Source organism: Epinephelus fuscoguttatus, linkage group LG9 (genome assembly GCF_011397635.1).
Source record: "Epinephelus fuscoguttatus linkage group LG9, E.fuscoguttatus.final_Chr_v1".
Lineage (NCBI taxonomy): Eukaryota > Metazoa > Chordata > Actinopteri > Perciformes > Serranidae > Epinephelus > Epinephelus fuscoguttatus.
In genome coordinates, this window is record NC_064760.1 from 27,439,597 (window position 1) to 27,456,577 (window position 16,981).

General features: G+C 41.5%; 1 protein-coding gene across 5 annotated transcripts in view; it reads left to right on the top strand.

Annotated features, from left to right (window-relative positions):
- Window positions 1-300: 300 nt before the first annotated feature.
- Window positions 301-16,981, top strand: part of atrx (ATRX chromatin remodeler) — a 64,513-nt gene continuing 47,832 nt past the window's right edge. For 2 of the 5 annotated variants that reach the window (XM_049585005.1, XM_049585006.1), the window contains exons 1-8: window positions 301-464; window positions 3,197-3,258; window positions 3,397-3,437; window positions 3,553-3,674; window positions 5,216-5,325; window positions 5,443-5,510; window positions 5,951-8,799; window positions 9,216-9,288. In XM_049585005.1, coding sequence (XP_049440962.1) covers window positions 3,202-3,258; window positions 3,397-3,437; window positions 3,553-3,674; window positions 5,216-5,325; window positions 5,443-5,510; window positions 5,951-8,799; window positions 9,216-9,288 — 3,320 coding nt within the window. In that variant the 5' untranslated portion in view covers window positions 301-464; window positions 3,197-3,201. Of the gene's footprint in view, window positions 465-3,196; window positions 3,259-3,396; window positions 3,438-3,552; window positions 3,675-5,215; window positions 5,326-5,442; window positions 5,511-5,950; window positions 8,800-9,215; window positions 9,289-11,553; window positions 11,640-11,759; window positions 11,875-13,109; window positions 13,234-16,981 lie in introns of all 5 variants that reach the window. The other 3 variants (XM_049585008.1, XM_049585009.1, XM_049585014.1) reach the window with 3 other exon arrangements.

The window sequence follows — 16,981 nt, forward strand, 5'->3', positions numbered from 1 at the left end:
TGGGACAACCCTGGTTAAATAAAGGCAATTAACACAAGGTTGTCCACAAAATAAACTATGTGACTGTAACCATGACTAAATATTAGACCAAAACTAATTCACAAGTGGCCATTTAAATAAACAAATGTTGAATGCTTCACCCTCTGAGGAAATGGTACACAAAGTACAGAATGCAGTGAAAGTAAAGGCAAAGGGATAATCCGCCATCTTCTGCCCTACTCGGCCGCTGATTGGCTTAAACTAACCAATCAACCAACGAAGACAACAAACAATAGCCAATCAGATGGCGAGTAAGGCGGGTCAGAGAACCCTCCACCGGGAAGCTGCGTACCTTTGTTTCCATTGAGCGAGTTAGTTTCTAAATTCTGCTGTTATACCTACTTCTTCTCCATCGAAACTCTGCAAATTGGACTAAACTGGGTCACCTGTACCAAAACCTAAACGTGTGTCTGCCAGACAAGCAGGTAGGAAAACTGTTTAGCTTGTTTGTATAGACATGTTTGTTGTGCAACAAATACTGTGCCGCCTTCACCAACGACGAGTCGCGCTAGCAAGTTATGTTAGCTAGGTTTTAGCTTTTAGCTGCACAGTGTTTAAATTCGTACACACGCAGATTCAGATGTGCACATGCGCATTATGTAATCCACGTCAAAGAAATTAAAATATAAAAATGCGCTTGTTTGTAAAGGTGTAATTACGTGCTTTGTATCTAGCTAGCTAAAGGGTAACGTTACATTGATGGTTTGGGTACTACTTGTGAGCGCCATGGTAACGTTATCGTCATAGGGAGGGAGGGCTTGCGTGTGCACTGGACCTCGTGGAGTAGTAACGTTAGCTCTGCGTCAATAGCGTCCGCCAAACCTGCAACTGTTACCGAGGCTAAACTCGATCGTCTAAAACCTTCATTGTCAGGAGATCTGTGTTGTTAGTGTTGAGGTAAAAGTACTGTAGTAAACATTACTCATTGGTTGGAATATATTGCAGGACTGTATTCATTTTCTCTACGTTAAAAGTAATTAGTTACATCACTCGTTATATAACTCCTGCGCTACTCTGCAACATCGCCTGAGATGCATTGTCACGTAATATAACATTAATCTACAGCAATGCATTATAATTCATTAACTTAATTTTTTATGTGAATCTTATTTTACCTGCCCCCTTTCTCAAAACACAGATATACAAAAATAAAGATGGTCTGACAGTTACAGTTACCAAACAACCAATGCTAGTTCAGAATAGAGATGCATGATATTGGATCTTTTGCCGATATCTAATATGCTGATATGTGACAATTAATTTGACTGATAACCGACATTGATATGTCAAAAGTCTCTTCTGTGGTTTAATTAACAACATATTATGCATGCATGCTCTTATCATGAAGACCCACCAGCAGATGGAGACATGAAATACAATACTTTCGAGTGTATGTGATGTTTATTCAGTATGCAAAACAAGAAAAAGCACATGGGCCAATTCTGATATTTGATTTTAAAACCAATATTGGCCAATACAGATGACGTACCGATGTTATCATGCATCCCTACTTCAGAAAAAAAAAGTTCATACAGAAGAATCAATAGCCACACACAATAAGATCCGTCCTAACAACTTCATATAGTCTATTCTTTCTTTATACGTTTTCTATAACTGAATTTATTTTATACAACCCTTTTAAATACTTCTGCAGAGAATTCCTTAGTTTGACCAGCTCTGTAGTTACCAGGTCAACATAACCTAGACACAGAGAGAACATAACAAGCCCTACATGATTTTGGATTACATGAGAACAGTCATGGAGGCAGTTACTGGAGTATTCCACTAGTAAACAACTTAGTAAAGAAACAGAGCAGAGGTTACATGAAGTTATAGGTTACTGGTATACAGTTTTCCATTACACTCTAAAGTCAAGTTTAATAAGCTCAGAAATACAGCCTTTTTCAGCTTCGTGATGATGCGTTTTCCAGCCGATCCAAAAGGTTTTTAAGAGTTTATTTAGCTTAGGAGGGTAGGAGAATTTTCTCCACTCTACGGAATAGACTTCATCCTTCAGTTAATCACAAACATTCAAAATCAACATCACATCTGAAGATTTGTGGTTTTCACTGTACAGGAAGGGGCTGAAAACCCGTAATCTTAGAAGTAATTGAAGCTGTCAGTTAAACGTAGTGACATTAAATTATACATCTGTGATGTAGTGGAGTGGATGTATAAAGTAGCATAGAATCTCAGAGTACCTCAACTTTGTACCAATGTACTTCAGTACTTGAGCAAATATACTGTTACTTTCCACCACTGCAAACAAAACCTGCTCAATTGTTTGTGTTTGTTTTTTCATATTATGCAGGTTTTTGGTTGGTTGATAAGTATTTTGGCTTGTATTTTTATCAGTTTACCAGCCACTGGCAGATAGACCAGAGTTAATTTTGGACCTTGGTGAAAACATAAACTGAAACAATGACAGAAAGTGGAGGTGAAGTAGCCTGAGTGTCAGACTGAAGCTCCTAGAACCTTCAGTCTGACATGGCTTCCATTGAGGACGATTTACAAGGGGGAGGGAATTTGATTTTTTTCCCTGACCAATCAGTAGAGATCAACGACTCACCAAGAATCTGACGTCATTAGTATCCATGCCTCAGGGGTGCCGAAAAGAAGCGAGCATTGCCCGTTTAAAATGTCTCCGTCGTCGTGCACGCCCAGCTGCATCGCCATTAAATCCAGTTTAGCAGCTTCCTTAATTTGGTCCTCCATTAACGCGAGTAGTGGCGAAATACCTCAATAGCATCGTTAATGTGGTCTGTAGGATCTGTAGCGTTCGCCATTGTTGCCATCCTCACCAGTTACCCACCGGCATACAGCTTGACATCAGCGTGGCGCTGATTGGCTAATCGCTAGACCCCCGGCGTTCACTGGTCCGTCCATCGTTTGGACGAGATAAATGCCAGACCAGTAATGCAAGCCTGCCCAGTTGAGTGGGCAGGGTCTATGGTCTGGAACCAGGCTAGAGGTGGAGTTGTGATATCAAGTACCCGTATCTGGACTTAAAAACACAGCATGCTTGTTTTTGGGCTTATATCGCTGGAAAAAGCATATCTACACATATTTACTAACTCAGATTTCTGTGATTCAGATACAACATTGCACATTATCTTAATTTACTTTTGTGTTCACTGGAAAACAAAAATCTCTCCAGGTAAAATGAGTCTGGCTTCTCCTGAATCGCACCTTGACCCGATGTCAGAAAAAGCAGTGGAGGTAAGTATGCAGCCTCTGGGGCCGTCAAATAATGTGTTTGGACCCCTATGTTTATGATACTGGGAAAGAAACTCCTAATGATTTCAGGCATTGGTTTTAATTGTCAACATATTAAAATAAATCTTTTATCCTTGTCAGCCTGATAGCTCAGCAGAAACTACGAAGCCCTCTTGCAACAGGTGAGAAGCAGCTTTCTTAAATGTGAATGTTATTGTTTTATTTGCAGATGTACGTTCTCAAGAGTTCTCACGGACACAGCTTGAAATATTTAACCTATGTGCCAATTCATTTTAGGGAGTCCACCATTCTAGCTAAGATCACTGGACTGAATCAATCTGTCACCTCAGGCGAGAGAGAAAATGAAGGTGCCACCTCTGACAACCCTGCAGACAACAACACAAGCAGCGGCTCTAAAGGTATGAACTATGAAAGTACTTGTCGGTCAGGTTTATTGCCAAATTGGTTTGCATAAGGAATATGCCTTGGTGTTTAGTGTAAAGTGTAACTGTTTAAAATTGGCGAGCTGGGCAGGAATGTATAAAAATACATTCTATAGAGAATCTTCAGTGGCTTAAAGTAAAGAATATGCAGTGTACTGCTATAGTTGTTCAAAAAGATTTGCATTAATCTAACACATGGGTAGATGATAAGATTAACGTGTTGGTGTCAGTGGGGGACCTAGTCCTTGTTGATGAAACAAGCTGCATATGGGAAGACACTGTTTTTGTTGTGTGTGTGTGGTTGTCCTGATGGACTGCAGCCTCCTGCTACAGTGGAGTGTCTTTCAAGAGATTTTGAGCTTGGTGGGTTCAGGAGGCGTACAAGTCCTGGAGGGATGGCAGATTGCAGCCAATCACCCTCTCCACAGAGTGAATGAAATACTGTAGTCTGGCCTTGTCCTACGTGGTGGCATCAGCAGACCAGGAGGTGAGGATTTGAGCTCTGATCAGGCTCTAGAAAAAACAGGCCCGACCCTATATGAACCCACACAATTTCTGTCCAAGCCCAACCTGAGCCTGATCCCTGGCAGCAGTTTTGGGCCCGAGTCTGATTTAAAAAGCTTTTTATTTTTTTGAGGACAAGCATGATGTTGGAAGTGTTGAAGCAGTCAGGCACGTACAGCTGGAAGGGCTTGTTTTGCAGCAGAGAGGGGTTTTATTGTTTATTGTTTTGCGCTGCAGTCCACAAACAAGATCCTGACATGGGTTCATAAGTAGTCCAGGTGCTAGAGCGTGAAATGTAGTGCCATTTTGGCTGTATTGTCTCAAGACCTGTTGCCTCTGTAGCTGAACTGCAGGGGATGTAGGACAAGGTGCTCCAAAGACCCAGTAATCACAGTGGTCAGGTTGATGGGCCTGTAGTTGTTAAGTCCTGTGGTCCTTGTTTTTTTTTTTTTGAGTACAAAGATGATGCTAGAGTTCCTGACGTAGGCTGGTATGTGGTATTTCTCCAATTAAGGTATTAATAATATCTGTAAACACTAGAGACAGCTGTTCAACACAAAACTTCAGGATAAGTGGAGAGATGGCGTCTGGTTCAGCTGTGGGGGGTTCTGCTTTTGAAGACTCTGTCCCTCTCCGGAATAGAGCAGGTTGTCACTGTGGCATGGGAAAGGGGGCCCTGGGATGGGCAGTCGTAGGGAGCCCCAGGCCCCTGCTGAAGTGGCAGAGGTGGAGTTTAAAGGCTTGAGCTGACAGATGGAGTCAGGGGGTATGGGGTCAGAATGGTCCCGTTGTCTATCAACTTGACAGCAGAACTCATTCAGTTTGTTTGCCTGGCTGTTAGTGGAGTTAAGGGGGTGTTCAGTCAGTAATCTTCCAGAAAGACGCAGAGCTATTTTGTCTGTGATTAGGCATGTGCTGACACCATCTGGGAATGAAAATAAAGAATTTTTGTGATTGGAAAAAAGTTAAATGAATAAAGTATTAATTATTGATGTCTTTTCTCTGTATCACAGATGACACCCTACAGAAGAAAGTGAACTGCACTGCCTGTGGAAAACAAGTAAATCAGTTTCAACGCAACTCTGTGTACGAGCATCCTGTCCTCAAAGTACTTATTTGCAAGGTAGGGAGGTTCAAAATACATTTCACATATTTTCATATACATTATAGGACGTTCATGTTGACAATTTTCAGTCTTTTGATTCTTGATGTATGATCACACGATCTTCTCTTTCTCAAGTCATGCTACAAGTATTACACAAGTGATGACTTCACCAGAGACTCTGATGGGATGGATGAGCAGTGCAGGTAAAGGATATTATAAAAGAACCACAAAATATTATGATTTGTTTGTTGAAATAAAATGACCAGAGGATGCACAATATAAGTAATAAGATATTAAGTCTAACATTGAAGGCTTGGCTGTGGATCTCAAATGAACATGATGTTGCATTTATTCAACCATGATGACATGACATTCACATGAAAGGTTGTTTTTTGTTGTTGTAAGTGTGTGTATGACACGGGTGGCCTATGATTCGAACACCCCTTTGGAAGCAACATCTATTGAGATATTGAAAACTTATTTCTTACTCTCATTATTTTGTGTATTTATTTATTTCTGACCAGTCTTTTGTAGATTTGTTTTGGTCTCAGTCCTTACCTAAGTAACGTTCATTTTGGATAAATATGAGTGAAGACCTCACTTGCTTTTATACCCTAAAACTTAGTCACACTTTCTTTCCCAGATGGTGTGCTGAAGGTGGCAAACTCATCTGCTGTGACTACTGCAACAATGCCTTCTGCAAAAAGTGCATTCTGCGCAACCTGGGCAGGAAGGAGCTTTCAGTCATTACTGATGAGAACTCAAAGTGGCACTGCTATGTCTGCAGATCAGAGCCTCTCCAGGATCTGGTCTCCAAATACCACCGCATCATGGAAAAACAAGAACTGCAATTCAAGCAACGAAAATTGGACAGAGGCAAAGAACGTGAGAGCAAGAGACACAAGAGCAAAGCCGTCAAAGAGCACAAAGTAGTTGTGAATGGGAAAGAACATACTGAAAGCTCAGAGACCATGACATTCTCATACAGAAAACTGCAGGTACCCAAAGAACTTATAAAGAAAACAAAAAAGCTTGTTGAAACAACTACTGGTCTCAACAATACATTCATTCAGTTCATACAGCAGACAGCTGAGGAGCAGGGAGATGAGGCTGTCAGGTATCGGCATTTGAAAGCCTTCAAGACCGTGCTTGCTGACTTGAAAAAAGCCCACAGTGCATTGGAAGAGGCTTTGGGGGCTGAATTCAGAAACATGGAGTTGCAGAATGGTGACGAAATGCAACATATTGTAAGAGAGAACACTAATGTTGTGGCCCCTGTAGAAAACCATCAAGTGAAAAATGTGGTGGTTGCGGAAGAGGCTGATGCAGCAAAGGAGGCGAATGCAATAGAGGATGCCTGTGTAGCAGAGGAGGCTGCTGTGCCAGAAGAGGCTGATGCAGCAAATGAGGCAAACACAGAAGAGGATGCTGATGTAGCCGAGGAGGCTGCTGTGGCAGAAGAGGCTGATGAAGCAAATGAGGCTAACACAGAAGAGGATGCTGATGTAGCCGAGGAGGCTGCTGTGGCAGAAGAGGCTGATGCAGCAGAGGAGGCTACCACAGTAGAGGATGCTGGTGTAGCAGAAGAGCCTGCTGTGGCACAGGAGATTGATGCAGAAAAGGAGGCTGATGTTGCAGAGGAGGCAGAATGTGTAGGTGAGGCTGATGCAGCAAGAGAGGCTGACATAGTAAAGGAACCAGTCAAGGAGGGGCATAATGAGGCTGAAATGAATGTCATCCAAACAGAAACTGATGCAATCGAAAATACAATGAAAATGGAAGTATATGATGATGGCCTACTGTCAGCTGGTGAAACATTCCTTGATGAAGACATTATGTCTGTGCCTCCATCGGTCCCTGATGAGCTTTTTCAGATAGTGGAGGGTCTTGAGGATTTCACCCCCATACAGGAAGATACCATTTCAGTCAAAGATGCTGAAACAAAGGCAAATGAAAACTTAAACTCTCAACCCACCCAGCCCAAAATGAAGAACCTCATAGTCAAACTGACTCCTGTGCCAGTTGTGACCATGCATGGGTTAGGCTCCTCCATGTCAGAAAACAAAGAAAAAGCTGAAGAGATACAAAAACAGTGTGAGGATAAATGCGAGAAGGTAAACGTTGATGCTGCAGACAGCCCACCACCCAGCCACTGCTCTAGTAGACTGAAGACCACTCCCTTGAAGAAGCAGGCTGACAATCTGGACAAGGAAGAATCCCCCGAGTCAAAGTTAGCAGAAGAGCAACACATAGTGAGAAAGGGTACTAATGTAGAAAATGACCACATGGATAATGCAGTGGACGCAGAGGAGGCTGATGTAGCAGAGGATGCTGGCGCTGTAGTGGAGGCCAGCGCTGTAGAGGAGGCCGCAGCTGTAGAGGAGGTCGCAGCTGTAGTGGAGGCTGACGTTACAGAGGAGGCTGACGCAGTTAGGGAGGCTGTAGCAGGGGATGCAGACATAGTGAAGGGGTCTGACAAGGAGCAGCATAATAAGCAGGAAGTGGACAACAGTCAAGTGACAGATGAGACTGAAAAGAAAGACAACCAAACAGAAACTGATGCAATCAAAAAGACGACACAGACTGCAGTGTATGATGATGAGCTAATGTCAACAGACTCTCAACCCACCTGGCCCAAAATGAAGAACCTCCTACTCAAACTGAGTCCTGTGCCAGTTGTGACGATGGGTGGGTCAAGGTCCTTCATGTCCAAATACAAAGAAAAAGATGGAGAGGCACTTGAAAAGTGTGAGGAAAAATGTGAGAAGGGAAAAGATGATGCTGTAGGTGGGACAGACAGCTCACAGCCATGCCATCGCTCAAGTAGATTCAAGACCACTCCCTTGAGGAACCAGGCTGAGAGCAAGGGCAAGGAAGAATGCTCTGATACAGAGTCCAAGAAGGATAAGGAGGAGACCAAGGATTCAGAGGAAAAGATGATGGAGTCTGACTCAGATGAAATTCCTAACATACTGTTGGAGAAAGCTGCAGCAGGTCACAGCAGAGATGAGGAACAGGGAAGCACAACTGCTAAAAAGTGTTTATTCAAACCAGACAATACATCTGCAAAGGATGAAGACAAAGTGTCCAAACGCAAGAGGAAGTCTGAAAGCTCTGAGTCAAACTTGGATAACAAAAGTAAAAAGAAAAAACAGAATGGCTCAGACTCCTCTGACTCTGACCAGGGGACGGGGAAAAAGAGTAAAGTAGCCATACAGCAGAGATCTAGCCGTGTGAAGAAACAAGATGAAGCAAAAGAGGAAGACAAAAACTCACAGGAGAGGAAAGGAGCCAAGACGAGAAGGTCTTATGAAAAGAACTGCAAGGGAAGTAGCTCCAAAGCAGCCTCCGAACTGCAGTCATCCTCCAGTGGGGATGAAGAGGAGCAGCAGCCTGAAGGTGACTCAGGAGAGGACAGTGCCGAGCAAACAATCAAACCTATCGTGGAGGATAACGTGGTGGAAAGTAGTGGACCTTTTCATCAATGCTCAGGTAATGTGACTTTGAAGAGAGGAGTGTTTCTCAGCTCGGTGTCCATGAGTTATAGGAAAACCTCAACATTTCAGGAACTGCACTTAATTGCTGTCTTGGTAAGAGTCAGATGAGAAAATTGATACCACTCAGTTTCTGTACTGTAAATATGTAGCTGTAGCCAGCAGGCAGTTAGCTAAGCTTAGCATAAAGTTTGCCTGTCCTGTCCAAAGTTTACAAACTTTGCCTACTAGCACCCCTGATGAATATGTTATATCATTTGTTGAAATACTGAAGTGTAAAATGTAACTTCCTAGAGTCTTGCCAGACAACTTAAGGCAAAAAAGCAAATAAGCATATTTTGCAGAATATCAAATTTTTCCTTAAGTGACTCTCGTGCTCTTCATTCAAAGTCTGTGTGCTACTTTGTTGTGTAGGAGACAAAAAGGACGATAAAGAGGAAGTCTCTCAAGTCTGTGAAGATGATGTCGATGATGATCCTGAAAACAGGTACTTATCAAAACAATTTGTAAAGATAAAGACAATCAAGTAAGAGTTATGTCTACATCATTTAAGGTCAACAATGAAAGGATTTTCATAACCCTGTTGTTGATGCTGTGCTAGTTTTTAAAGGAAATTTAAGGATTTAAAATGTCTTAGAAATGCTAGATAGAGTTTTTCGACTTTGCATATAAGCTGCACCCTGACAGCGTATTGCAATACTGCTGATGACTCACAGTCCTCACTGAAGAGTATTGTGTTTCCAGTTAGACTATGGGCAGCATTTCTCTTAGGGCTGTCACTTTTCCTAAAAATCTGAATCAAATAAATGTATAATCACACACAATTTGATTGAAGGAATTTGAAACTATTTCAGATGGTCTGTTTGCTTATAGATTGTAAATAAACAGACTGTTTTGAATTAGAACAGGTCATTACAGATTGAATGACTGTTCGAATTTCAAATAAAAAAGTGACATTCCTAATTCTCGCTCTGGTAGATCTCTCTGAATCTGCATTTTTACCCATAGCAGTGTCAAAGTGTCATGATATTTTTAAAGGCTGCCTACTTTGCCATCAGTTACCACTAACAGGCTCCATGGAGAAATAGGTATCCCGTTTCTGTAATATTACAGTTGTAAATTGCTGTGTAATCTAACTAAATTGTCCTTGTTGTTGTCTTGAATCATCAGCTGTTCATCTGATGGACTTCACACTTGAGAGTTACATTGCTTAGGACCCGAGAAGTGCAGTGTCTAGTGCAAGCTCTTGCGATCAATGGGACATATTTATGAGTAGTAAATTATGTACACACTGTGTAGTGAATTGAGAGGGGACTGCTATTAACGGTTACACCTCAGGAATGGCATGCTGAGTACAGCTCGCTGTCTGTTGTTTCCTACAGTACATTCAACAACAGATGAAGAAAGAGAGACCAGAAATGGTACATTGTAGCAAACTTAATTATTTTAGCCTGGTCCGCAAAAAGGTCGCTGTTGGCAAGTGATGTGTATACTCTGGCGTTGACAGAGATGCAACTAAAGCCTAGTTCACAATACACGGTTTCACCGCGATTTTGATGTCACAGAGGATCTTGAGAGCCACTTTGGGTCAGAGGTGAGTCGGCAGGTAGTCTGCCATGACGAGTCCTCATGTGTGAACAAGCCTACGAGCAAGTCAACCCCTTGTCTGTGACGGGGACTGGATATCTGGCATGCTAGAAAATGGACAAGTGTGACACGACTGACAAAGAGCATCAGCCAATGAGAGGTGGGATATGTCAGCACGCAGGAGGACGGAAGAAATGTGAGGAGGACAAGCGGCAGGGTTGCCACTTGCCAGGTCCGCTTATTAGCTGCGACTTTGGGGTTGTTTCTAAAGTACAGTTGCTTATTTGGGCTTGCTCTCTCAACGTCACCTTCCTCTATATATATACGTCTAATGTTATTCAAACGCATAATAGTATGTCAGACTGCAGTCGCTTCTTTTGGGCTTGTTTCCATAGCCCTGGTTGCTTGTTTTTCTCCCAAGATCTGGCAACACTGAGCCGGCCGGCAAGCAACAACAACAATGGCGGCGTCCACAGGATCATGGGGATAATAAAGAATATCCATGCCTTTACTATGTGTCGTCTCCAAGTTTGGTGACTTCACTGCATTACCTGGGGCTCTGTCGGCGAGGGCTCGCTGGAGAAATCTTGTGGTGTGCACACACAGGTCGTAACGCAGATGGCGAGACTAACGCTGACAGAAACACGTCACCAGGTATGAACACTCAAAAGACTACAATAGTCTCTGCGGCACAAAATCAGGGTGAAAATCGTGTGATGTGAACTAGGCTTTAGTCATGGCAGGTGTTTTGGTCACGACCCAAGGAATCACAGTGTTGAGTGTGGAACTGTTTGAATAAGTGGTTGTTTAGAAAGCTGCCAAGAATTCGGCCCATTTTGAAGGAGCACTGCACTTGTAAAAGTAAAATACAGAAAATATATAGGTATTTTCTTGTGAGTAGAAATAACATTTTTATTACATTTCCATAAAAGATGATCAATAATTTGTTAAAGTTAAATGATTGACTTTAACAAATTATAATTGGGTCTCTGTGGGTAATATGTGAGTCACTGTGAATTTAAACTTGATTTTTGTGTGTGTGTGTGTGTGTGTTTATCGTTAAGATAGCTCTGTAGCACTTTTTTTTATTATGTGATTAATGTGGACCTCCTTCCAATTTCGTCTGTGCCTTTGTCTGTGTGTCTCTCTTACTTTTCTCCTGGAGGATTGCAAAGAAAAGGGTTCACTTCTCAGAGGTGGAGAATGCTGCCAGTGAAGAGAAGGAGAATAAGGGAGCCAAGAGGAAGAAAGGTTCTTTCTGAATTTTTAATTTGCCCAGTGTATCATGTCTAAGAATATGGGTGCAAATATTCTGAACTCTAATACCAGCAAGTGACTTTTTTTCTTTGGCTTTTATTTGCTGTTTTTCAGTGGGCAGCAATGACTTTTCAGACTCAGACTTCGAGATGTCAGAGTCCAGGGCAGAGTCGGGGATAAGCGAGGAGCCTAGTGAACCAGAGACTGAGGAGAAGTGTCGGCAGACCAGGTGAGAAATAGGCTTGCGTGATAGGACGAGATTATCGTTGAACATGATATTCCCCCAATCCCAAATGGATCCCTTACGACTCGTTGACTCAAGCCCTAAGCCCTTACAGACCTAGGACCAATTCCATTTCTTCCCCTTAGCCCTTGTCTTGACCCTTCCCCCTGGTTTTGCACGTTCACATGAGGGGAAGTGGTGTCCCAATTCTCCGTCAGGTTAGCTCTTAACCTAATGGAGAATTGGGACACCGTATGACATAAGACAATACAAATAAGAAAAAATTAGACAAGTAGCTTCATACTGTTTACTGACAGTTTTCCCCCTTCCTTTCAGTGGTAAGTCGCCTTCGCTGGTGCTTTGTTGTAATTTGCTCTGTACAATAAAGCGATCCATTGTCCCACTCGCAGCTTTCTCCTTTTAAATATTATCCCTCGCACTGGCTGCCAATCAGAATTTTGATGTGTCGCACACTCATAATCCCATGCACGAACTGTGACAAATAGGTTCCCTGTGAAGTTTTTTTTTTTTTTTTTTTTTTTTTTTTTATAAATTAAATTAACTTTTATTTTTTAAGCTAGAGTTTGCATCTTAACTAGGAAATGGGTGTGCACAAAATACCAATACAGTCAATTAAAATTCATTCATAACTCTTTGTGTAGGCGCAGTTGAATGTTGCAATAACAATGTGTGGCTATCACAAAATCCCACTGCACACCTGAATTGGCACCGCGGCACACCATTTGAGAAGCACTGCAATAGAAACTATACAATAAGAGCAGCAGCAGTAGTGGAAGGTTAGTGTGTAGCGTTAGTGAAATTGTGTTCCTTGGTAAGCTGTGTTTCAGCAGGCAAAAGACAAATGGACAAACATAGGCATAAATGACAAACGAACATTGTTTGCATATGAAGACATTTTTTGTAAACAATCATTTACTGGTTTCAAGAATTTTCATGTGCACATTCTGCATTCTGGTGCATGTATGCAAATGATGAACTATAGTGGATATGTATACAAACTATAGTATGTACAATCATATATTTATCGCACCTGACGCATCTGAAGTGGTATTCTTTTTCTTTTGGATGATAATTTCGTATATAGTGTTTCTCACAGCAATATCTGCAATAGGGTAACTTAAATATTGCCCAACTCTGTTGAGAAGAGAGAACTTCAGCCAATTCATAGGAATTTACTACTGAGACTGGATCTGGGTTGATTTCTTGCTGCCCTTGTTTAGAGGGATTCTGTTTTGTGTCCGTAGATCATCGAAGAAGAAGGACGATGAGAGCAAGAAAAGTTACAGTCTGAGGAAGAAGCAACAAAAGATCAAAGTTCAGGATTCCTCATCCAGCAATGAGAAGGTATTTTAAACTGCAGAGCACTTGGTAGTTGTCTTGAACTGTCTCAAGGTGTCTTATTTTCTGTGGCAGGATTTGCCAGGTGGTGGAGATGGACCTACATAACGTTTGCTAGTCAAGTCATGCATGACACATAAAATGTTATTTGAACTTACCCCTGGAGTGTGTTGTGAGGATTATTGAGGGCACAAATTAATCATATGGTTGCTTGGCGACTGATCATACGAAGTGAATTTTTTTTCTAAGGGTTGAAGATCAGAGGGCTGAACTTAATGTTCATTTCCACAGAGCGGAGAGGAATGTGATGACGACGCAAATGAAGAAGGACGCAAAAAGATTTGCAAAACCCTGAAGGACGACAAGCTGCGCACAGAGACTGGAGATGTTCTGACGGAAGAAGATGAGAAATGTGTAGCTGAGACAGAGGCACTCAGGGAGAAACTTGAAGAGGTAAAAATGAAATGCGGCATCATGAAATGCTACGTTAGTCTGAAGATGTTGAAAATAGAATTGTGGACATGATTGGAACTACTTTTAAATCTCCTGAAATGTGTTGATGTATTAGATACACTAAGTATTTTGTGATGAATATCACAATAGTTGAGTTGAACCTTTTACATTACTGATTTCCAACTATGTGTGAAACTGATTTTAAACAGCCTTTGCTGGTTCAAATACACTATAATGGAATTGTGGAGGGAACAAAAATAGAAGGGTATGCAGTATTATTTTCGCAGCTTTTTGCTTTAGGTCGGAAGCATAGGGGCATGCATGCGAGCCAGCTCTTATGCTAACTGCCATTTTCTAATCTGAGCAGGTCATCTTTTTATTTGTTTACATAAGTCAGAACCCTTTCTGTTATATTGAAATAAACCATACATATTGTATGCAGGTTGAGGGTTTTGTGGAGATAATGCAATTTTTAATGTGGTGATAGCAAACTGATTTTGTATCATAATGTATGTGAAATTTACATCCATCAAACCCATGGATATTTTTTTAATAAATTATATTACACATTTATTCTGTCATTCTTGTTGCTCTTTCTCTGTTTCATTTTGAAAGCGGCAATAATCCTATTTGTTTACTGGTGCTTTAAAAAAGATTATGATGGCAAATTACAGCAATTGATGTATTATTTTTATTGCATTTCCTGCTGTTGGAGAATCTGTACGCCCAATAAATAATTGGTCATGTTTCAATGTCTTGTGCTTCAGTGTGGAGGTTGACGGGCCCAAAAAATGAGGCCCAACCCAACATGAACCAGTTTTGGGTCTGATTAAATACCGGAATTTCTACTCTCAGCTAAGAGCTGACGTGTTTTCTTGGCACCACTTCTTCTTCTCCACTTCCTTTAGTCCTACAATTCCTTTAACAATCTTCAGGTTCAGCAGAACGGGCTGGGCACCTTTGTGTGTTTCCCTTTTTGAGTGCGCACGGCAGTCCATGGCGATGCAGCATGCAGATAATCAGTGCTCACTGCTTTCATGTTCTGCACATCTCTTTCACTGCTGGGGAAGCAGAAGCAAACATTGCCTACCCATTCGCCTTGCAGCCCCCCCTCTCCTCTCTCATGTTTCGTCCTTTTCTTGCGCAGGCCCCATCTCTCTCCCCGGTTTGTCACTGTAGTGCTCCATTGTGAAACAGCTTTACTGGTTGACTGGACAGTTTTACTTGAATGACAAGGATGGATCACTGATACCTTAAACAGTATAAGCAGTCATACCTTGAATGATATGATACTGGAGGAGGAAAGCTCCAGTCATCCTGGATCACAACTTGGAAATGCATCACCACTACCTCCTCCCTGTAAACACTCTCCACGTCATCATTATCACTCCAGAATTATTCTTTCTCTTCCTTCTCACACCTGACATGCGGGATATATATATGATGACAACATTCATCTTTACTCCTTCAACTTCCAGCTTCATACTTGTCACTCTTTCCTACTCCCTCTTTACTTCCAACACACTGTTGACATAATTTTCTTTCAGGATTGCCCCTAACCCATTTCTCCTCACATCCACACTATGGTAGATAAGTTTGAACCCACCTCCGATGCTCCTGGCCTTACTCCCCTTTCCGCTGGTCTCTACCTTACTTCTCTCCATATCAGTCAGCTCTCCCACTTTACTAGTCATGGTGCCAACATTTAAAGTTCTGACTCTCACCTCCACCTTCCTACTCTCCCTCCTCTCCCTATGCCTCAAAACATGCCGTCCCCCTCTCCTTCTCCTTCACCCAAAAGTAGGCTAGTTTCCACTGGCACCCTGTTGACCAACAGTACCAGTGATGGTCGTTGGTAACCTGGCCCTTAACTGATTCTGCATGGAAATCTGATTTATGATCAGTATGTCTAATTTAGCATAGGTTTTGTGCTGGATGTCCCACCTGACTCAACCCTCCCTATTTATCCGGGATGAAGGCTAAATGGGAGAAAGAACTCACTAAAGAGAACCCAGTATGATAAACGGAAAATACACCAGACCACAACGCAACCACAGAGAGGGAGATGAATCATTTGGAAGAATCAGATTTGTTACTTTAAATGAATATTCAACAGCTATACTGGAGGCTGTGTGACCACTTGGAGCCAAACCACACAGGTTTTGGAGCTGAATGAAAATACAACCTCTCTGGGATGGTATACATTCTGTCCTAGGTGAGGTATTGGTTTACAAAATCCCCCGATCTTGTCTTATTTTATACCTGGGTCACGTGGAAGAAACTGTACGTGTAGGAGACCAACACTTGGTAAAGATTATCCTCGCTGCCTGACTGAAGGCTATCATAAAGAACTGTCTAAAGACTGATGCATGAGATTATAAACAATGGCTGACCATTATAGATATCGTGATGGAGAATTCGACATATAGGTTAAAGATGAAGGGTGAGGATTTTGCAAAAGGCTGGGCAAACAGTTAGTAAAGAAATAAAAAAAAAGGCATAAATTAAATAAAATGTAGACTTGTTTCTCCCTGTAGGCTTTGTTCATGATTATATTTACTTTCCTTGTCATTTCTTTACTGTTTTTAATCCTCTGTAATTATACTGTTAAAAAGAAAACAAAAGATACAGATTAATAAAAAGCAGCTCATCTTTACAGTGCAGTGATACTGTGTAGATCACGGCCATCATCATGACTAAGAAGGTAAAACACCAGCTCATCTGTCACTTATAAGTTTAGTTGAGTTCTTATCCTTGCATGCTCTTAACACATTCACATCTTCACATTTCACACTGACAATCTTTGAAGAAGAGCCCCATCTTCAGGTGATATTTGTAACTTTTCACAGTGTTCAGATCAGTGCGGTTTATTCAAAGAGGTACCGGAGTCACAGGACAGGCAGAGATGCCCCAAATAATTATCCTTTACTTTTGTGCAAATTAGAAAGTTGTAATGTGAAACTTCAGGATATGATTTTTCATACAACTATAAGCTTATCATGGCTTGTGACTTATGAAAAGGCAGTGTTTGGTTGGGACAGCTTGTCTTGTTTTAGATATTATTAGCCGTTCCACTATAAGAGACATTTCCACTTCAAATATCTCAAATGGTTTCAATAAAATCACTGTTGTAGGCACAAAGAGTTAAAATGATAACAACATATATTATTCAATCACCATACAGTATAAGGAAACAAAGGCATAGTTTAAAACAACTAATAACAGTCCACCTCCCACCACCCTTACTTTTTTTTACTTGAACTATTGATTTTCTTAAACAGAGCAACAAGATAGCATACTT